We start from the raw sequence: 22,950 nt of genomic DNA, 5'->3' as shown, positions 1-22,950 counted from the left end.
TTGTCTGCGTGCCCAGGCATCACCCAGCATGTGTCCATTGTGTGTAGTGTATACAGGTCATGTTAGCTCCTTGTATCATCGTTTACTCTAGGAGGGGCCCTGTTTGAGGGTCCACTATCGTCACGAGGCTGGGTGTGGTGACACATCCTTTCTCTCCGCCCCGAGGTGTTTATGTAGCCTAAATAACGCGGGAGTGTTTTGTGTGGGACCCGTCCGGTTTGATCGCTCGCGCACACTTTATTAAATTATAATTCACCCCCGCCCGCCGCCTCGCCACCAACATCACTACATCGGTCAATAAATCTGTTTAAAACACTATTTTCCCTCCTCTGTGTTACGTTACAAGCAGCTGGCGATAAAAGTGAAAGCACATTTTCACCATGCAAAATAGGATGGCGTGCGCGCTCGCGGAGCTCCTGCGCTGCGGCAGTTGCCAGGGGAGATAGGAGGGGAGGGGTTTTGATTGGCTGAAGTGGGCCTGTTGCCATGACGACGGCGAGGGGTTTGGTAGCGTTGCCGTGCGCTGTGTGATCCGCGCGCTGCGTGTATGGAGGAAGCAGCTGCTGATCTGATCTCTGACATTGTGTGAGACAGACAACTGAATAAACTGCGCACAGACGTGTCTTTAAACACACCGCACCGAGGCACGCCGTGCATGATTGTGAGTATTTGGTCGTGTTTTTTTTTTGTTTTGTTTTTTTTAAAACTCACCGTTTTTTAACCGTGTTCAGCCGATTACGGGTTGTGTTCCGAACAAGCTAAAAGTAAATGTGGTCAAGTGACTTTGCTTAGAGCAGCCAGCATGGCAGATCAAGCGACAGCATGTGGCCAGCTAGCTAATGTTAACGTTGTATACTTCTCTCTGTTCTCTCGGCTCGGAGCTTGAAGAGTAGAGGGGTGGTATTTATAGCACCTACGAATGGCTATGGTTTGATACGTGAAACTAGAATAACTGTAATATTCTGGATAGTTAAAATGTTATGCTAACGCTAGCAGCAGATTTCCCTTCACTGACCCAACGAGCGGCTGCTAACGCTACTTTGCCTCTCGGGTTGGCTGAGCTCTTCGTTGGTAACCTTACAGCTCGGGAACTTAACTCTAGTTAAAAGTGACCTGAATGTAATTCACTAAGTTAGTTCGTATCGAGTCCCCGTAAGTAGGGAAGTGTTGTGCAATGGTCCACGTCATTACGTGTAACTTTGTGTTGCTCATTGTGTGACTGGCTGTGACTGCCTGAGTGTAGTCTTGAGTCCGCGGCGATTAAATGCCACAGTATATCTAGCATTGGCTACAAAGCATATTGGTTTTCTTTGCTAACACCACTTTGAGTGTGTCTTCCCCACTTGGCTTGGACTCGCTGTTTTCGTTAAATGTCTTTGTTTGTGGCGTGGTTCCTCACGTTGTAGTAGGCAGCGGTTCATCATTTTCTTGTCGGTGTTTATTTGTCCGACCCTCATAGCTACAACTATTTGAATATTTGATATCGACGGTAGCAGAGGTTGGGAGGCTACACTGGCTAGCTAAGCACATGATGTAATGGATTATCACAAGATTGTCCCAGATATAGAGTGCTCTACAAACAATGTCAGAGTGTAGGGAAAATATCTCGGTTTAACCCTGTCGTGTGTACTTAATATGTTCTCGCTGAATATGTCTTCATATACTTTGTTATTCCACGTGTCTGCCCCTGTTGTCTCTCTACCTGCTACCTGTCAGTGTTCTCACTGGCTTCATCTCAAATTCACTGTGTGCTCTGAGGTTTATTTGTGTGTGTTTTGAAGGAGGAAAGAAAAGCATTGGGAAATGTTTTTTCCTTGTGAGGTTATGACATTAATGTAGACTGACGTTTCTTTCTCCTTGCCTGACAGTTGTTAAAGCCCTGGTGATAAATAGAAAGACAAAGGCAACAGGGGCTTAGGGGACAGAAACAGACAAAAAAGAAACAGATGTTGTCAATCTGCCATATATTTTATTGCCAGAAATCTCCATGGTCGTGTTGTGGGTCAAACCATCTGTTGTCTTTGTAGGTGTAGTATGTATCCGCTCCTGTACATGTTTGTATGTACAGTACCCTCTGAAGGGTGAGTACTTTTGCCTCCCAGAATAGACGAGGGTCTGCCAACTTTACTGACATTCATTACTATAAATAAGACTCGTCGTAACCCAGTGATGCGTTTATTGCTGACGTGAAATGGCTTTAATAACTTCATGGATGTGAAGCATTACCAGTAGAATTGGATTATCTTAAGTTGTGGCCCATCATAAGCGTATTTGAATGGCTGGAATAGGCCTCTTAAGACATTGTAGTAACAATAGGTAGAATTACTCCATTGTTAGCAAGAGGTGAAATAAAGGTGAAATAGGAGGCATAGTGCCCGATCTTTATGATTATTCAAGTCTTTCCTTATGGGTCTGCTCACAACATACACAGCTTGTATATGTTACTGGCACACGTGAAAATCAAAAGCATTTAGTCAGATAAGTTGAAACTGAAATCAAGAGCGAGGTTCATGCAACAACTGATCACATGAGTCATAGAATTGCCTGGTATTTTTTTCATGTACTCCTGACGGTAAAGCCAGGCGTGTCCGCATTCTTTTTTTAAATTCATTGACTGAGATAAGATCAAAGTCTCAACTTTTTTTTTTCTTATTTAAAAGCTTAAAGGAGAACATTTTTAACCCATATCCCTGTTGATCGAGGTTACCGAGTGCTGTCGTTAGGAAAAATAACGAGAACATTTGGCACAATATTTACCGAGTATCAGAACGGCAGCTAAAGCGAACCTATGCGGGCAGACATTACCGAAAGTGAAACTTAAGGATGTCTGCCCCACATAGGTTCGCTTAAGCTGCCGTCCTGATATCTGGTCAATATTGTGCAAAAAATTCACGTTGTTTTTCCTACGGACAGCACTCCGTAACCTCGATCAACAGGGATATGAGTTAAAAACAGCCGACGTTCTCCTTTAATGGCCTGGACAAAGACAATGTACTGCTCCCTGTCCGTGTGTTGACTGTACCAATACAGTAATAGAATCAGTGGTATCAAATATATCTCATGCTCCTCCAGTGCTCCCAAGATTGCCACACTTCATTTTTAATACTTTGTAGACACTTTGGTGTCACTCTGTCTGAAAAGTTGCTCCATTGTACTGTTCTGACGACAGAACAGGTAGATGTTCCTCAGAGGATGTATGACAACAATGAAACAGTATGACAAGAGAGACCACCAAAGCACAGCACAACATTGCTATGGAGTGAATTTCATACAAAGTACATTTTCAACCCAATTGAGCTGTATTTTCCTGTTCAGTTATCTGCTTGCTGGATATAATGTATAAAATAGCTTAATAAGAAAATGGCATGGTACTGGATTGTAACTTGTAGCTGTAACACCAGTGGTACAGAATCTGCACTTCGAAATGGTGGTATTGCCATGTAATCAGCCTTATCACAGAATTGTGTACTCTGACCCAAAGTAAATGAAAGGTTGCGTCCTCTAAAATACACCATGTTCTTTGTAAGCATACGAGTGACTGTGTTTAAATTCATTATGAAAGCTGACCCATGTGGCAGGAACTTTTGGGATTGCTTAACACAGTCTGAACCTGGATTCTCATAGACTGCCTGAACAGAAAAGCTCAAATCTTTTTAACCTACTGTTCTCTGAAAACCCTAATTACCAAGTCATTTGAGACTTTGATTTCACTGCCTGTTAGTAGGACTGAGGTAGCCATTATCGTTGTAATGGAGGAGGTTGAATAATTTGATGATTGGCAGAATAAGAAAGTTGGCGGTCGCTGTTCACTTGAAATGACTGTATTCCCATAATTATGTTGTTGCGTGCACATTGCAGTGTTTTTACACATCCAAAGTGGGAAGTAGTGTATTTTTTAAAAAAAGATCAGCCAAACTCTTAACAGTTTTTGATAAAGAAGCCTTCCCATTACAAGGTTTGTTAGAATGAGCAAATGTAATCAGTCATTAATCAGCGAGCTCCAGCTCTAACTGCCGGCATGGGCCTATCTGGTTTGCGGAGTCGACAGCTTCGTGCAGTTATGCGGTGGTTGGCTTAAATGGTTAAAGCACATTTCATCACCTGCTCTAACCCTGTGTGTGTGTGTGTGTGTGTGTGTGTGTGTGTGTGTGTGTGTGTGTGTGTGTGTGTGTGTGTGTGTGAAGGAGGGACAGCCCCAGGAGTAGGTCGTCTTCTGTTTTCTCAGGCCTGTGACATTCTGCTAATCAAACATAGGTCGTAGCCGTGAATCTGAGATGTTAAACACCTGTAGAGCGATGTTTACACCCCATGTGCTTTATTTAGTGGCTCTGGTCATGATACTGCTTTCCATGTCCTCTTCAGATGATCAACTCGTCGGCCCTTTTTTGTGATGTTTCACATCATTTAGCATCTCCCGGGGGACCAGAGTACAGCTAAATGGCACCTATTTTTATCCACTAAGCTCTCCACTTAACAGCTGTCACTATTTTACAAACTGGCGTCGACTTATTGTAGGTAACGTCATAACATCAACAAAAAGACAGACCATGTCAAGTCTAAAAACACAGTTTGAAAATGAATGTTTTCAGTTTCCACCTCAGTTTTTCCCTCCATACGTCTTTCTCTGCGTGTGTGTATTTACATAAGTTGCATACGGGCAATGTGTGTATTCTTGTTATGGCGCCCCTGCGTCTACTCCACTTATTGTTTTACATCTCTTGATTGGTCACAGTGGTCGCGCACTGACTCTATCATGACCGACCCCCCCCCTTCTCTGCCCCACTTTTACCCCCAACTGTCCCTGTCCCTGCGCCTGTCTCATTCCTGATGGGATGGACTCGAGACGCAGCCCATTAAGGCCCGCCTCCTTGACACAACCCTGATATGACCGTTTCTTTGATTGAGAGGAAGGGAGAGGGAAGCACGGCTGTGTCCTGCGTCACAATGGGCCTTTGTCTCGTCACCTCGGGTTGAATTAACAGGATTTATTTAATTGATGGCAGTCTGACAAAAACGACGCAGGCTTGATCAGCTTGTCTGCAGATGATCGGGATTTTTGAGGATGTGTGAGGCCATTGGGGATTGTACTGTCACCTTACCAAAGTTCGGACCCAGTGCCAACCAGGGAGCAACAGAACTTTAGTTGTTAAACAGTATTGTCCTTAGAACAGCACTGGTAAAGGGCTGAGGATGTAAACATGAAACTGATGCATCTGCCACTTTTCCTTGAATGAGAGTCTTATACCAGGCTCTGTGCTTGAAACAGCTGAATCCATGAATAAATATGAAGCTCAGTTTACAAGAGCTTTGCTATTTTTAAACGTCTGGCATTGTCATCACATCACCATGGTGATTTTTTGCTAAAATAAAGTTTGTTTGAAATATAAAGTAAACTTCATTTATGCAGGTTATGTAACAAAGACACGAAGGCACCAAAATATGAATGGATTTCTCTTTTTGATATAATGTTGTAATGCTTTATAGGTTTCCATGTGAGAAATTTGCTCTCGTCTCATTTTAATGTTGCTCAGAGCTGTAGCGCTGCATAAACATTTCTTGTATTGAGAGATGGTAAATAAGGGCCTGCAGGAAATGCTCTTGTCGGTCTGTTTGTTTTATAACTTCAAACTCTGACTCTTTGGAGAAGTTAAGCTTATTTTGTTTAATATTAAAAACGATTTTGTGTATACTCCAAACTAAACTGCTAAAAAGGTAGCATTTGGTTCTGAAACTTTGATATTTATTTCGTACTAACTTAAGTTTAAATGATACACAGCTGTATTTCTTTTTTGGGGCGGGTACTCGTCTATGATGTTGAGTCAACTCAATGGTATAAAATATAAATATAAGAGGCTGTAATGTAACAAACGGATAGCCAAGAAGACGAGCACTGAGCTCATCTTTTTATATTTCTTCTCATTACTGCATGTTCATAATTGCTGTGTATGCACTTAAGTTCATTTACTCACTTCAGAAGCTTCAGTAAATATTTTTAATCTTGGAAAACAAGTTACTTGCAGCTGTTTTCAGATTGTTTTCTGTTGGTTCTCACTGTACTTGATAAGGATATTTTAGGAAGGATTTCATTATAATTTGCTCTAATTCAGGAAGACTTTTGTCACTTTGTCTTGCACACAAAACTTCTTTTGCAGACATTTGCAGTATTTACATGGAAGGAAATCTCAAACAGAGCACATTTGTGGAAGGGCTTATTTTGAAACTTTAACTAACAAAGGAGCATTCAATGTGCCTCTAAATATATAGAAACTTGATTAAAAAGTTCCTTTCACATGTTTATCACATAGACTTTGACCCTACTGCAGAGGAGATGCTCAGGCAGTTGGTGCTGTTTTTGGTGTTAAAAAGTATACGAGGCTGTTGCGTAGGCTGATTGGCGGTGAGTGTTTGTACACTTAACTTAGAGCCACATGACCCAAGAGATAAGGTTTCAGTGTTGGCTGGGGGCTGGCATGCACTTTTACAGGCCTCACCTCTGCTGATGGTCGAAGTGCAGTCCTGTGTGTTGGAGTTTGAAATCACTGTGTGAAGTTAATGTCTCCTTGTTTTGTTGTCTTGTTTTTCCCCCAGCTGTTAAGTGATTGCATCAGTCATTTCATTATGTTCGGCTCGGGTGTTTGTCAGCGGTCTATAAGCTACATGCTGCTGGAATTCATAGATTGCCAAAGTAAATACCGCTGGTCTAATAAACGCTGCCTCTCGGCCCCTCGCTGCTTCAGTCCACTGTTGTGGTGTAGAGCAGAACCTCGCTGTCTCTGTGTGAAGTCTGCGTTTGTTTTCTGAAAATGAACTTCCTCAACAGGCGGGAGGTGTTTCCTCCCCTCCCGGTCCACTGTTTGAAACTGTGAGGTGAATACTGAGCGCTTCTGAAACATGACTGGAGCAAAAACAACTGCTCCTTTGTATAAGCCGAGTGCAGGGCCAATTGTAATGCTTTGTGCAAGCTTTTTTCATTCGCTTTCACCTCGGGCTCCAAGTAGATCGCTTTAAACCATTGAGTAGTTTTATTAGAGAATGTATCATTTAGATGTGCTTTAACAGTAGCCTGATTAGCCTTCACATTAATGGATGCTTTACTTGTCATGACATAATTTGACCCTCTCATGAAATAAAAAAGACTGCCACTCTTGGCTACCTCGCTCTGGAACAGCCCCTCTCTCTCTCTCCCTCTCTAACTCAGCCCCCCTTTGTCTCATTCACATTTTTCAGAGCTCCAACCAGACTGGGTAGTCACCTAAATATCAGTTAGGGTTTCAAATAACAGCCCTCGCCGTGGGGCTTTGCGACACACCTCTGTGTATCTATTACAGAGGTGTAACTGGTTTGTGTCAACTGCAGTACATCTTGTGAGGAGGGTGTGGCAAGATTAGATCTGTGTGTGAATTTAAGGCAGTTGCATACATAATCCCGAGAGTATTTGTTCCCAAATTTACGAAAAAATAATATGTTTTATGTCATTTTTTTACTGAACAAAAACAGCTGTCGAGTGTGTTCGTTTGCCTTAATGGCACTATGCCAGGCGTGCCATGACAACCAGGTTAGCTGTGGCCTTTCCCGCTGCTCTTTGTCAGACAGGTTTGTGGAGAACAGCAGCAGACTGCTGGCCTCAGCATTTTCCGCCTGTATTGATCTCCCCACATTAGCTCTCTCTTCATGCACAGACATGAGCACAATTGCTTCCCTTACAACATTGGCTGCCGTGGCAACTGAATCCTGATCATGAGATTCACTCCCAGGAACCATCTCAAACCGGCACCTCTTCATTTTGCCGCCGCTGCCGTCGTCTTCTTTACATTCCCCTGTACATATTTGACACGTCAGCGGCTTGATTTGCCACTTAAAGCTATCTCCATATGTCTTTGTGTATTTTTGAATAGGCTAAGTGCTTAACAGGATAAAAGAGCAGTTTGAAAAGGGGGGAAAAATGTGCCTTGGCACCTGCTGTTAGTGCCCGCCTGTTTGCACATGAATATGATGAGGCTGGCGGTGCGCGGGGCTATTTTAACTTGCAGATGAGCCATCAGGTCAGCACCATTGCAGCTTTGGTGTATTTTCAAGGATGAGCTGCAGTCAACAGGCCAGTGCAGCTTATTAGCTCCCTCTCCCCCTCTCCACTCTGTACACACTAGTGTCCCATTATTCATCGCATTCCCAACCGCCTCTCTTTGATGCCTTTTTCATAAGAGCAATGATAGCTGCGATCATCGCTACAGCAGTGCGTAATTGACCAGCTGCAGTCACAGTAAAACACTTCCTGTGTTTGGCTGGATGCAGGACAGCTTTCTGTGTCGTCCATCACGATACATCTGTTGATATTTAAATGGCAGTCTTCTGGAGGAGCTACTCAAAAGAGGATAAGCGCTCCCTGCCACCCAAGAGCCCAGCTGAGAGGTCAGGGCTGTGAAAATGGACTGAAGTGAAGCTCTCTTGTGCTTTAAGGTTAATCAGTCATGTGACACTTTACCCGGGCTGTGACTTCTTCTCCTCTGCCTGCCACAAAACTGAATCAAGTGTACAGACAGTCATGGCCTGCTGAAGAAAAAGCACAAGCATGTAGAGTGTTTACTGTTGACCCAGTATCAAGAAACCACACCTTCTAATCAAACAAAGAAAAAAGTCATGAACTTTTTTGCCACACCTGTGTGGGCTAGTGGTTTATTGTGACCTTAATGTTTGCCATACACAGGTATTGGTTCGCACAGTCATGGATATAGACTTGACTTAAACTCACAAGAACAGTCTAAAGTAGGGGTATTGTTCTGGGACCGGAAAGTATATACATGCTTTTCACCTGATTGTGCTCAAACATTTTCAAAAGCATTTAGTATTCAAAGCTTCATTCTGAAGTGATTCCTTGGAAGGATAAATTATATTGTCCTCCTAAACTGCAGGCTTGTCTGGCTGTGCAGTCCCAGTTCTAGTAGGAACCTGTCATGTCGAGGGATATCTTCTCATGTTTTCAGTCTCTTGAGCAGAGATTTTCTTTTAACACAAATGGGCAGTTCTCGCGCTGCCTGACATATCTGATTGCTCTACTTTGCTGAGAGCTGTGATTCATCCTAGACTGAGGATATAACTTACATAGCCTACCTCACTACCACCACAGAGTCTCAGCTGGCTCTCTCTCTCTGTCTGTCTTTCTCTGTCTCTTGGTCTCTCTCCTTCTGTCTGTTTGCTCTGTTCTTCCATGAAAGGGTTTTTCTATTGTTGTGTCTCTTCCTATGTTCCCTCTTTGCCTTTGGCCTGGAAAGCTCTTTGACTTACTTCCCTTTTTTTGGTGATAAAAATCGCAGAAGTGCATGTGGTACACAAGGAAACGTCAATGGTGCTGACAAATTAAAGCGATGACAATGGAAGACTGACAGGCAGAGTGCAGGACACAATGTAGCCATATATGGAGTGGACAGGAAGTACTAATTTGAAAGAAGCATGTATCCATTTAGCTAAATAAATCAGGCGTTTTGATTTAGAAGTCACTCTAAACCAAAATAGGTAGATCTGGTTGCCATACGTTTATCCCCTCATTAAGAGTTGAGTGGTAATTTTGTAAATGCACTCCTTCTCCTGTCCTCACTGACTGGCTTTGACAAACTGATTTGTGTGTGTGTGTGTGTGTGTGTCTCACCCGCTGTGCTAACACTTTCGAGTTTGACCCAATTCTCCTCTTATCGCAAAAATTAGAAGATATCCCTTAACCACTGGTTCACGTTTGCCATTACCTCTCCAAGCCCCCAACGCCTTCTCCTATCTCGATCTGGATCCAGAACATCCCAGACCACCCCAGACCAGGGAACCTGGTGTCCACCAACTGGTCCAGTGGGACCATTTTCAGCACATTCTGTGGCAGAGCCTGCCAACATGGATTACTTATTTTCTTATTTCATCTATTTATCTTGTTTGTGGGATTTGTGCTCTAAATTGAAGGGACGGCACGGTTGGCATGGTGACACCCAGGACATAAAGCTTGTTGTGAGCTGAGCCAGAGAGGGATCTCTTTGTGCTCTTGGCCTCACTAACCAGTATAAAAGACCATAGCTTGTATTTTCTGGTTCAAACGGAGTTATTCAGGTTTAAATACGCACTTATTTACCAATTTGCTTATTGTAGTGTGCAGAGACAGTTTTTTTTTTCTGCTGCTCAAATCCAAATCATAACTCAGTACTTTAGGTGAAATCTAGGGATGCATGATGCATGATTTTTTTTTTTTGTTTTTAGATTTGGATTTTTTTTTTTTTAATTTTGACATCAGATAGGAAGGGAAGTGCAAGTGCAGATTGCCCACTAGTTAATCGATGATGGATGACATCGTTTTCTTGGACAAATGAAGAAAAAAAAAGTATAAGATATAACAGTCGCCCTATACACCTAGGCAACCCACTCAAGTAAAGTCTGTGATTGGGAGACACTGCCACAGTTCTTCTTCCGAGCCTATTTGATAATGAAATCATTGTCATAGGAATGGAGGTACTTGTTTGGATTTGTTTAATGATACATGGCTCTGGCAATATTGAATTTCCTAGTGCTGTCAAATGACACACAACTTGTGGATCCATAGCCTCTTTACACTACTTAATCCGGCGTGTGACAAATTGAGACTTGATCCTGGCTGAATGCAGATCAATCTGTAAGAGCCATCCACTCATTCCTGCAGTTGTCGGATGGTCTCATGCTCATTTACACATAACGAGCAGCTGGTTCTTGTCTGAGACGAGGTGGGCGTCAAGGAGTGGAGCCTTAAGTCGGTTCAGTTTCTTGAGAGGACGTCTTCGATGGTCCTTAGCTGGAGTCAAGGGGGAGGGAGGGGTCGGTGCTGAGAGCCTCTCTGTCCTTGCCAGGCGTGGAGGAGAGGGGCAGTGAGAGGGCCAGGGAATGGGATGGCGGTAGACCTGCACAGCCACAGGGGGTGTATCCCGTGGGAAAACATAAGAAAACAAGGCTGACGCTTGGAAGAGCACATCATTCCATTATGTTGCATCCAGTCATTTCATACTGTTTTAAAGTCATCTGTTAAAAACTGTCTATATGCTGTTTAGTAAAAACGACCTCTTCTCTCCTCTCTCCAGACCTCTTTGGTTTAATGGGTCCAATCATTGGGATGTCACCAGATAAGAAAACGGAAATTCCGGGTATGCAAGAAGAGCGGACAGGGCTCAGAGGTGTTTGTGGTGTGGGGACACTGCCTGAGGCGGAGTGTGCGTCCAGTCCGCTTGCGACCAGCGTGGATCGGACCGGAGGCAACGAGGATGAGGAGCTCACCAACCTCAACTGGCTGCACGAGAACCTGCTTCAGAACTTCACTCTGGGAGGTCCAGAAGCTCAGCCCAGTGGCAGTCCCCTCTTTGACATAGAGGGAGACTACGGCCCCAACCAGGGCCCGTCGTCGTCCTCCTCATCTTCATCACACGGCAGAGGCAGGGAGCGGGACTCGTTGAAGTCAAAGCCTCCTTTTTCGTTTTCCCTCCTCATTTACATGGCCATTGAGCAGTCTCCCAGCAAATCTTTGCCTGTTAAAGAAATCTACGGCTGGATTCTCGAGCACTTCCCTTATTTCTCCAACGCTCCCACTGGCTGGAAGAACTCCGTTCGTCACAACTTGTCCCTGAACAAATGCTTCCTCAAGGTCGAAAGGAGTTTGGGAAAGGTAGGTTAGCAAACTGTCTAACTTTGATACACAGATTTAAACTTGTATGCACAGTTTAAATTATGCTTCTTGTAACTGTTGGCTTTGCGTTGTTGTTTGAGCATGTGAACTTAAAAATACCCATGGGCCAAGATTTGTCTGCTTTGTTTAGCAAAACACAGTTGGTTTACAAAGCTGCAACAATTAGTCTATTAATTGACTCGAGTCAAAAGAAAATGAATCATCAACTTTTGTAGTAGTAGTAATAGTAGTAGTAAATGAAGAGTCTTTGAGTTTTGGACTGTTTGTTGGATAATACGACCTATGTGAGGATGTCAATTTGGCCCCTGGGAAATTGTGATGGGCATTTTTTTCGAATATGTTTTGAGATTTTATGGATTTAACGATTAATTGACTGAAAATAAATGAAAATAATTGTTAGTTGCAGCTCTATTAACAGTGTGTTGCAGTGTGGCTCGTGTGTCTGGGTCTGTAACTCAGCCGTAGGGACCTCTGACTCTGCTGTGATAAGGGTGGAATCCAGTCAAGGTCACAGATACTCCTTCACAGGAAATACAAACACAGCACACTAAGATAGGACTTTATCTCACGTAGGACTACAAGGTAGTGCAACTGTTTTAACCTGGGAGAGGAACATCCCACAGTCGGCAACCTCGACGTATCTCTCTGAGAATGGAGCGAACGTGACCTATAGTGCAAGGAGTTTGTAGAGAGAATCTTTGTTCTGCTTCAGACTTGTTTACTTGTGTTTGCCTTCCCGTAAGATGTTAACCTCCACATACACTTGTGGAAAAAGGATGAAAACGTTTGTGTGAATTGAATGGGAAATCAGTAAAAGATTGGATGTGAAGGGGTGACTTTACTTCCTAATGGTTGCTATTTCCATTTAACTTTCCAGTATGTTTTTTTGAGTAATACAGTGAGAAACAGGAAAGGTTTGAGCCTGAATTTTGGGGTTGATACTGATTTTTGAAATAATCCCTCAAATGTATTTAACAAACATTTTTGACAAAGTATGCATTTCAGGAGAATATGTAACAGTAGAATGGTAAACTTTATTGTCTAAAATGACATCAGAGCACTGAAAAAAGCCAAAATTAAATGGGAATGTAATAGTTATAAATCACCCCAAGCAGCTTTGTCTGCATTATGAACTTTAAGAAAGAAAGTTTTTATATAGATGCATATTGGACAACAATACAATATATTTATGACTGGCCAATATCGGCTCTAGAAAAGGTACAAGAATCAGCTCAAGTGGGTTTTTGGTGTTTTCTCAGAAGTCTAACACTATTACAGACAGCTTCTCTGCATCATCATGACTGTAAAGGTGTGGTTTGATTTTGTTTCGGTTGATTGTCGCTTGGTTACATAAGCAAAGGACACTAAAGCAGTGCTCATACATGTTGAACATGTTCATATGGGACCCCAGTGCTCATAATCAGAAGCTAATTAACAACGTGCTGAACATGTCAATAATGATTAACTTTTTTGGTTCTCTTCAGTTTATTTTTCTAATGTTGCTCAAGTTTTAGAGACTGGCAGGAGGGTTTCTAAGAGTACAGTCAGACCTGCGTCACACTTATGTTGTTTGTATTTAATACTGATCCAGGAAGTGACACTACGGTAGCCATATTGAGCTGCAGTATGAGTTCTGACTTGTGACCGGTAGAGCCCGTGGTGCCAAGGCTGCGCCTGGCTAAGACCTTGTATTTTCCCACCGTGGGGAGGGAATGGTGGTTAGCACTCAGCGAGTAGCAACATGGTGAGGCGCAGGCCGCTCAGCGTGCAGGTGCACAGCGTGAGCCCTTCGTCTGTTGAGAGACCGGCACCAGTGTCACATGACGCTGGCTGGTGGTTTCCGTTGCCATGGAGACATTTCCTTCTTCCTGCATCAGGGCTGGTTGGTAATCTGAGTCAAGGTTATTCTCCTCCCTCCCTCCTTCCCTCACTCTGTTCTCCTCCCAGACTGGGCAGTACGCCGCCATCAGATAAAGTGACAGTTAACACACTCCCGCACACATCACCAACAGACAAATTCCCTCCTCGCACAGAGCTGCAGAGCAGCTATTTCCTCCTTTTGTTCAGGCTGTGAAGGAATTCATAGTTATGCATTTTCTGTTTCCACTGTGTGGTTTATGATCAAGTCCTTCTTAAAGAACTATTGCTTCATTGTTTTGCCATTTGTGCAAAATTAGACTTGCTGTAATGGTATCTGACACATCACTATGCTGCTTTCACTGCAGTAAGTAGTACTCAGTTTGTCTGCTGAGAATGTTCTGAATGTAAGCCATTTGATAAATAACTCATTATTATGCTTGCATTATTTGGATGAATAAAGAATAGGATACAGTCACACGCAGTTTAGGTATGTCACCATTTTTGTTTACTTTCTTTTTAGTTTTAAAGAATTTAGGTATGTCTTGTATAAAATGTGCTATTATTGCTTATAGTTAAAAGAGACATTTGCTTTTCCACAGTGACCTTTAACCTTGAAGAGAGTAGTCTCTTAAAGGTTAGGTTACACTTCCTCTTATTTTCACATTTCATTTAACCTATATTTAACCACAAACAACAAATGAAAACAAACAATATACAATTCTAACATAAACAAAACAGAGGACATAGAACAAGCTGCACATTACATCAATTAATTTAATACTTGTATATTAATGATATATAATATAATATTCAAGTTCAGGTGTCTCTGTAGCTCACAGCAGGAAGGTGAAGCTGTGAAAACATTAAAAGTGCTTTCTATAAAGACAGCGCCAGTTCGTGGAATCATGTACGTAATTTGTCTTTTCCCCTCTCCTGATAAATCACGATCATTTGTAGTGCTCTGCAATTACACAGATCACAAACATCGATTGCTAACTCTCTCAGTGAATATTTAAAGGAACAGTGTGAAGTATGTGACCATTGGCACCGCAGTGGAGAAATGTTTTTCTCGAAGGGGAAATACTAATAAGAACCATGCATGCACATTGACCATGTGATAAACAGTCATGTTGCTGGTTTTGCACTATGGTGCAACAACAGTTGGCATTGGTAACATGCAAAGAAGTGTATTAATGCACTCATAAAGGCAGTGAAAAAGATTAGAAGTTGACCAACATTAAAATAAACTGCATGTTTTTAAGCAATAGAAAAGGTGGCTTTGCAATTGTATTTTTAGCAAGGATTCAACCTTTATGTTAGGTTTCAAGGATACATGTTTTGGTGAGAAATGCTGAGTCTAAATGTAACTTTTGTGTGTTGTCTCAGAATTAAGTTTAGACAAACTTATGGCATTTCTGTAACATATTTTTGTTGCGGTCAGGCATCGGGACTATTTTTTTTTTTTAAAGATTTTTTTGGCATAGACACCTTTATTAAGCAGTAGACAGATAGGAAATATGGGAGAGAGAGAGGGGGATGTGACATGCAGCAAAGGACCTCCGGCCGGAATCGAACCGGGGTCGGCTGCGTCTATGGCATGCGCTCTAACCACTCGACCACCTGCGCGCCGGGACTATTTATTAGAACATCTCTTCGATTTAAAATTCCCCCCACAAGTTTCTTACTTTGCAGCCTTGCTATAGTAGATAGTAAATGTAGAAGTTTGACCGTCCCTACTTTTCCCTACAGGCCAATGGAAAAGGTTCTCTCTGGTGTGTTGACCCTGAGTACCGCCCCAACCTGATCCAAGCCCTTAAGAAGCAGCACTTCCCTGCCGCACATGCCTTCTGCACACCACCCGCCTCCCCACCCAGGTAAATTGTCATCAGCCACTCTTGGCATGTTTTGAATAATGTGTTTGTGTTGGCTTTGATGTTGCAGGAAATTGCTTTGCAAGCCAGGCACATCGCTTCTGTCTCTGTCAAATCAGTGTTACCATAAACCATTTATTTACTGTTAGTGTAGTTTTTGACTTGATTTTAAGTGTTTTTCTGTTTTTTGGAAATTCAGTCCTTTTAAAATAACTCAAAAGTTTTGAAGGGTCACGTTTAACTTTTTATTTCGCAAATGTGAGCCTTCATGCCTTTTTTTTTTTACCTTCTACAGTGCCTCCTCACCCCCTCGCCATCTCTTTCTACAAGGCTGCTCATTTAAAGGTGAGACGGAAGCAAACTTCATTGTTTATGTTTGGATATGCACAATAAAAGCCGCCTGCTGAGCAAGAATGTGTAAATGTATAGTTTCAGTTTGTGTTTGTGCAGTATTTTGATTATGTTGCACATTTCAGTCCCAGAACATTCAGCATCACTGTGCTTTTATTCTCAACTCTTGGTTTGATTTCTTGCTTTCAAGTCATTGATGCCTCATGTAGACCATAATGTTGAGAGCTCCCTGTCGATGTCTCAGCCTCTCGTCCCCCCCCCCGACTCTGCCTCTTGGATCTGTAACCTTGACGACAGGCAGAGGTTCTGCTGGTGCAGAGTGTCGAGCACTCAGTCTCACTGTAATCATTAATAATTTAGAGCCCCAGAAGTGAGCTACGAGGCTTTTAGACACTTTGTCAGCTCTGAAAATATCGGATGCACTCTCAGTATCAGTTGCTGGAGTTAATCCTCTGGTTTGTTTCGGCCAATCCATTCACTAAGCATTGATTGGGTCACTTTATCTCTAGTTTAAAATGATGAAAACACCCCAGTCCTTCCAGTCCTGGTAGAGATGCCATGCTACCATGCTTTCACTCTTTAGGACTGACCATCATGCATGTTCTCTCCTCTTCCAGAGTCTGACATTGATGCTGCCACTGCCATGATGCTCTTAAACTCTGCCCCCGGGCACCACGTTGACCCATGTAAGAGAATCCACAAGCAGCCATACTTTCACCAACTTTTTTGTGTCCTACCCACGACATTACCACCCTGTCATTGCTTAAATCTTCTTTTATTTTGTGTGCTTTAATTTGTGATATGTGTGTCACCTGTTGTTGAAAGTTAAATGTTGGTTCTCATGCAGGAAAGGTTTGAAGAACTTTACTCTTTCCTGTTGGTGTAAAAAAATGTTCTGCAAAGCGACAACTTTTAGATGTGGGTAAAATGTGTGACAAAACAGCATTATTCAAAGAAAGTACTGTCGTGCTGCAGAAATGCCATGGCCTCCAAATATTGTTCTCCAAGTGTAAGAAAACATGTTCATTAACTGATAAATCATCATGATTTTAACAGTTTTTTAGTGAAAAATTAAAGTTGTGAGGCACTAATTGCAAGTATGGCCGTTAGCTGGTCAGCTTAGTTTAGCACAAAGACTGGAAAGGGGGGGAAAATGGCTTACCTGGCTCTATCCGTGCATTAGCATGTCTAACACTCACAAACTAACAGGTTATTGTTTAATCTGTAGAAATTAGGGGATGGGATGATAAAATATGTTATTGCAGATCACAATACAAATCACACGCTAAATGCGCAGGAAGACCTTATGATTCATGATTGCTTATTTAATATTCTTTGAACATTTGTTTTTCATTTTTAAAAGATGGGCATCCTATACGTGATGCTATAAAACAAATTTGTTTCCTGATAAAATGTAAAGTTAAAAGGGATAACATTTTTATATTAAAAGTTTTAAGAATATTTAGATGATTATCACAATTGTATTGGACATGATAAACCATGCCTAGTCGAAATGTTGAACTATCACTTTAACATGTGATTGATTCTAAAATGCTTTTGAATAATTATTTTGAATACATATTGAAGGAACAGTTTGACGAAAAGCTGTAAACAAGTTAGCTTGACTTAGCACAAACACTGTAAGCAAGCTTGGCTCTGTCCAAAGGCAACAAAATCCAGCTACCAGCACCTGAAAACATTATTTGTTTAAGAGAAGTTCAAACAAAACAACTAAACCTTTTACATAAGATCTATTAAGAAAATGTTTTTGTTGAGATTATAGCTTCAGTCAGTTCTTTTAGTGCTGGGTCTTCTTACAATGTTTAAAGAAAAAACTTCTCTAGGCGTTTTACATTTTTTATTAGATCATAATTTATTTGCTTGCACTTAATTCATTTGATGCAGTGACTGCCAGAGCCCTCCAAGGATCACTTTGCTGTTAATGCTAACATTTGTACTCTCCAAATTAATGGCAATTCTGCTTTAACATGCATGCAACAAGATATTTTTATAACAGGTTTTCCCTCTTGGGCCGAAACAACTTTTGGTTCTGCTTTATGCTTGTAAACAAAGCCAGCTAAAGTTACAGTCTGTGGTTGACTGTGTCTGATTTCTGCTTTTTCTTTTTTAAGAAACAAAATCTAGTTTGCTGTAAAGTTCCATTAGAATTTACTTGATATCTGTCTTAACCTATTCTAAAACCAACTATAACTATAACATGGACTGTGTTATAGGGTTTGTGGTGTTGTGAGATGCTTTTAAATCTCCTTTTGCATTCTCCTCAGGCAATTCTGACGGCCCATTGGACCTCTCCCGGCCCGATTCTGTCCTGGTGAGCAGCGATCCAAAGCAGGACCACAACTACAGCAGCGTCGCCCTGCAGCGCTGCTCCTCCCGCTCCTCCTCCTCGTCTCTCTCCTCCCTGGATGAAGGGGGCTGCGACGGCAGGCAGTCCCGCCGCGCCGGCAGTGAGGGCTTCCACAGCGACGAGGACTCCGACCTCTGGGACGAGAGGGGTGTCCACCAGACTTCTCGCCGCCCGCCCGCCATCAAGTGGCCCGTCGGCAAGAGGCCGCGACGTGAGGTCAAGCCAGAGCTGGATGAGGAGCTGAAGGAAGCCGCCGGCTCTTTGCTTCACCTCGCTGGTATACGCAGCTGCATGGAGGGCTCCAAACGCACTGTAAAGAGCACAAAACTTAACAGGAAATGAAGATTTCTTTTTTTTTTTTTTGCCCCCATCAGACTCCAGACCCTGTGAACCCTAACCTCTGACCCCTGATCGTGCGTCCCAGTGTGCCTCCTTCTCCTTATCTGATCGTTCATTGGCCATTTCGAGCCTTTCCTTTTTGTTTGGGAGTATCCATGTCCAACAAAACAAATGGCAATAGTATCGTTCACACAGGAGAACAAAGCCATATAGAGACTTTTGTAACTTCGGGGGTATCTTCTGGGGATGGGTGTTTGGGCTATGGAGAACCATCATGAAACCTATCCAAAACGACCCGCCTGCTTCTGTTGGATTAGAAGATTGTGATTCAAGATTTTTCCTCTGAGAGACAAAACGGGAAAAAAGCTGAAGGTTTTATAACTCAAAGCGTTGCATGCTTCCTCCTCAAACCTGTATCCTCTTCCAAGTGAATCTATTTATGAAGCGAATGAGTGCATGTTTGTAACAGACAAAATCTAACCTCCTGGTGTTATATCAGTTTCTCCTTTTTGTGCTAAAGAAAAAAAAATCGCCACTGTTTTGAAAGGAACCCTTGCTCTACGAATTCTCTTGTAAGAGAGACGCAATAATTAATCCACAACCTTAACTTTTTTCACATGATTTCGCGGGCGGCTTTTATCCGAGGCGAGTATGCTAGTTAAACTTTACAATTAAGAGAACGAAAGGAGTAGTACTCAGATCTTGTTACGGGGTAAACTTTAGTACACACGAGCTCTGGCTGTGTTTCAGGATTAGCAAGATGTGGAAATGGTATTACTCTGCCACTGCCAAAATTTAGTTGCAAAGTTAGCTATACTACTTCGCTCAGTTTTGTGCGACCATTACCGTGCGACACAAGTGAAACCTGCCTTCATTTTATTTGCAAATCCACTGCTTGTCCTGTCGACCTCCCTTTCATTCATCGGTGTGTTTTTGACATTTCCTGTGCAGACACGGAGCATATATTCACATGTTTGGCGACAGCCTATGCAAAGTTAACATCTGCTGCGTATTGCCAGATGTTCACTGTGTGTTCATAGGTTATCCCCCATAGGTTTTTATTTTATTTTCGTGTGTGCGTGTGTGTGTATCATAGTGCATGTCGACTTCAGCCTAAACCTGAGAAGAGTTTGAGATGGTCGAGCGCTTTGTTTCTACTGACAAAGTAGTCATACAGCTCCATTGAATGTGATTGGTGTAAAGACAGATCTCCTTGCTTAAGCTGTGTTGTAGGGCTGCTTGCTTCTGGTCCATTTTGAATGCAGAGCTGGTTTATAGTCAGAGAAACAGGAGTGGTGGGAACTTCTTGCTCCATTATTTGAGTTTGCAGTTTGATTATACCTCCATGTGTTCTCCTTGTGTTTTGAACCATGTACTTCGGAAAATGATACAGCTAATTCTCTGTCAGCTGATCCTGCGGCCAAGTTAATTCACAACTCGGGCGTGTGTTTTGGTTCTGAAATGAATAGTGCAGACCGTGTTCAATCAAAGAATGAGACGGGGACAGAGTAGTTATGGCTGGACAGAACTGGTCTCGCAGGCGAGATGCTGAAGACCTGCGCCGTGCTCGTGTTGTGCCCTCAGTTCTCGCCTGCCACTAGTGTTGCGTCCTTGCTCTTCCTCTGAGAACAAAATAAGGAAGTGTGCGACTCTCTTCTCGCAATGTGAAATGGAGTGTTTATTGTCAGTTGATTGCATGAAGTTCACGGAGGGGAAGTTGTGTAAAATGCCACAATTCTCATTTGAGCTTTTAAAAAAGCAGCGTACAATACAAGGTAGCACGGAAGGACACAAGGGCAACACATTTTTTTTTATTAACCACAGTACTGGATCACATTGTGTCACAGTGACTGTTAGTATAGCATGCATGGTCAGTGCCAAACATTTTCTTGTGCCACTGATGTAAAACTGCGAAGGGCCATGGTCACTATATCCCCCTGCTGCCACAGTGTCGTTGTGATTTAGAGCAACAATGCCCTACTTTTTCTGAATCCTCCGAACAGGAAATGGGAGAGGACTCTAGTCGTTGCAGTGACTTAACCAGTCTCTTGGTTTATTTTCGTCGCTTTAGAGTTTGAAACAGCAGAGTAAGCTGCAGTCCTCTGAAGTAATACTTGCATACACTGGTCTTGTTTAGCTGTGAAAAAAAAGAACAAATTGTTGTTCATTAATCATCACCTTATTTATGACATTAATTTATGGGATTATTGAATGCTATCAGATACAGGTCGTTTGAAACAAATGACTAAGCACATTTATTTTTTCTCCCTCTGTGAACTTCTCTTAATAAGTATTTTATTTTTCTCCTTGTCTTATTTTACAGCAATACACCTTTTTTTTCTTTCACTATGTTATAGTGATGAAGTATTTTGCCAATGTCTATTGTCTTTAGAGCGGGTGTTTTTATTTTTCCCAATTTAACCATGACTGCCAGGTTTTCTTGATGTTTTGTTTTGCTTTGTGTTAGAATTGGATAGACGACAGTTAATTAACATTGATCCTGAAACCTTTTGTTGCCAAAATTGATGTACAGCTGGGGAGTAAAAATGTAACATGGACACATTCCCCATGTACTGTAGAAGTTCTTTGAAGATGATTGAATCATTTTTACATTTGCCTCATGTTTATGTTTTAGATGTTATGACTAAGGTAGTCACAAAATTGGAGATTAGCTCTCAATCTCTTCACAGTTTAGAATCTAAAAATAAAAAAAGAAGAATACTGCCACTCATAACTCATGCTTCCAGGTATTGTTATCGGATGTTGAACTAACTAACTCAGCCCCCCCCCCAGGCTGCTGCTGTGTAGTTTACTACATTTAAGTACACGGTGAAATGCGGAAAAATTATGGAGAGACTTGTAGAGGAAAATCTCACTCATTCTTTCTGTAGCACTTGCAAAAGAAATGTTATGTTTGGTCTCAAAGCATCACTGAGTCGGTGAGATGATCTGCGGACGAGCTACCTGAACGTTTGGGGTCTGACTTGACAAACTCCAAACCCGGTCGCTTCATCGCTCAACACTGAATATCGATTATGTGATTCTCTAAATTCTGTTGCAGTTCCCATGGGTATGATGAACATTATGTTGCATTTGACAAAGCTGCCAACCCAGTATCAGTTTGTGTCAGTTGTCTGCCATGTCTCTTGGACCGACACACCTTTTGGTTTTTGTATGCTAACCTCTGTTGATAAAATGTTTATAAGATTTATTTTCGCCAAAGATATGCAATTGCATTATATATGGTATTACAAAATATTAATAAAAACCTGTTCTTGTTACCGTTGTGAAGCATCTCTTTATTTCAGTCTGATCTGCGGCTCTGCCTCTTACTGCAAATGAGACTTGACACATTTTTCTTGCCCTCCTTACTCTCCTCCACAACACATGAATGCCATCACTTTACATTAGTAGCTGCATTTTTGATCAACATTGCCACCTGCTGTGAAGGCCACAGGATCAAAATTCTTACTAATAATAATCCATTCTTTAAAATGCGTGGCTGCCTCTCCATGTGGCTGCTTTCTCAGTTTTCACATAACCATGTTACAGCTGGCAGATATTTCCCACCAAGTCCAGCAGTTCAGACCTGTTTTGACTGCATGAGCTGTGCTCGGCACTACATGCGGCGGCTCCGCCACACTTTCCCTTTTTCTTCTATGTGTCTTCTAAATGTACCAGCGTGGCAGGCTGCCAGAAAATGCACCTCACATTAATGTAAATTCCAGGGCTGTGCCAGTGATGGATGCATCATCAGATGTCCAAACGACACTCTTCGCTGTAAGTTAATTAGTCATGGAGGACTGTGGGATGAACACAGTGTGACCCTGAACAAGGGCTTGTCTGACTAGCCTCAGGCCCATTGGCACAGCTCTATTGTTCAATAGAGTCCTGTGTGTCGACTGGAGGAGTGGGGGCTTCTCCCTACTGACTGCCTCAATTCAGCTGGAAATCAGAGCAGCATCAGCCCCCCTCCACACACACACACACACACACACACACACACACAGCCCTAGCAACCACGCCACGCCGACAGTTGCCAGGCAACCAGACAATGCTGGAGCCACTGGCTGTGGTGTGTGTGTGTGTGTGCGCGCGCTAGAGAGTTTGTGTTTTGCCTCTATGCATTTAAGATCAGTAGTAGTGAAACAGCAGCAGAGGAAATGCATTTAAGCAAACCCAATTTGGTTACTTTGCGTATTACAAATTTAACAGCTGATAGAATAAGGACTCCACAGTTTTGGTTTCTTCAAAGTGGGTATAAGAAAGAAAGGAAGAAAGATAAATAGAAAGAATGAAAGAAAGAGGGAAGGAAGGAAAGTAATAAATACACTGTGGTGAAAACATGAAGAGATTATTATGGATTAGGTGAAATTAATCATGTGGGATTTGAGCAGTGATGGCTGCATTAGCAGCTTGTCATTTCACTTCCAGTCTAAACGAGGTCATGTGTGCTTTAAAGAGGAAATCACAGAGGCCAT

The 22,950-nt window shown here is 42.3% G+C and overlaps 1 protein-coding gene across 2 annotated transcripts; it reads left to right on the top strand.

Annotated features, from left to right (window-relative positions):
- Positions 1–484: 484 nt before the first annotated feature.
- foxn2a (forkhead box N2a) lies at positions 485–21,750 on the top strand. Of its 2 annotated transcripts, XM_030441999.1 has the most exons (6): positions 485–661; positions 11,082–11,659; positions 15,290–15,414; positions 15,707–15,756; positions 16,380–16,448; positions 18,048–21,750. In XM_030441999.1, the coding sequence occupies exons 2-6, from the start codon at positions 11,096–11,098 to the stop codon at positions 18,470–18,472; spliced, it is 1,233 nt and encodes a 410-aa protein (XP_030297859.1). In that variant the 5' UTR covers positions 485–661; positions 11,082–11,095; the 3' UTR covers positions 18,473–21,750. The 2 variants fall into 2 exon arrangements, with proteins under 2 accessions (XP_030297859.1, XP_030297860.1); XM_030442000.1 differs by lacking the exon at positions 16,380–16,448.
- The last annotated feature ends 1,200 nt before the right edge of the window (positions 21,751–22,950 follow it).

The sequence above is a fragment of the Sparus aurata genome, chromosome 15, assembly GCF_900880675.1.
Source record: "Sparus aurata chromosome 15, fSpaAur1.1, whole genome shotgun sequence".
Classification (NCBI taxonomy): Eukaryota; Metazoa; Chordata; class Actinopteri; order Spariformes; family Sparidae; genus Sparus; species Sparus aurata.
This window is presented reverse-complemented; position numbering and strand designations above follow the sequence as displayed.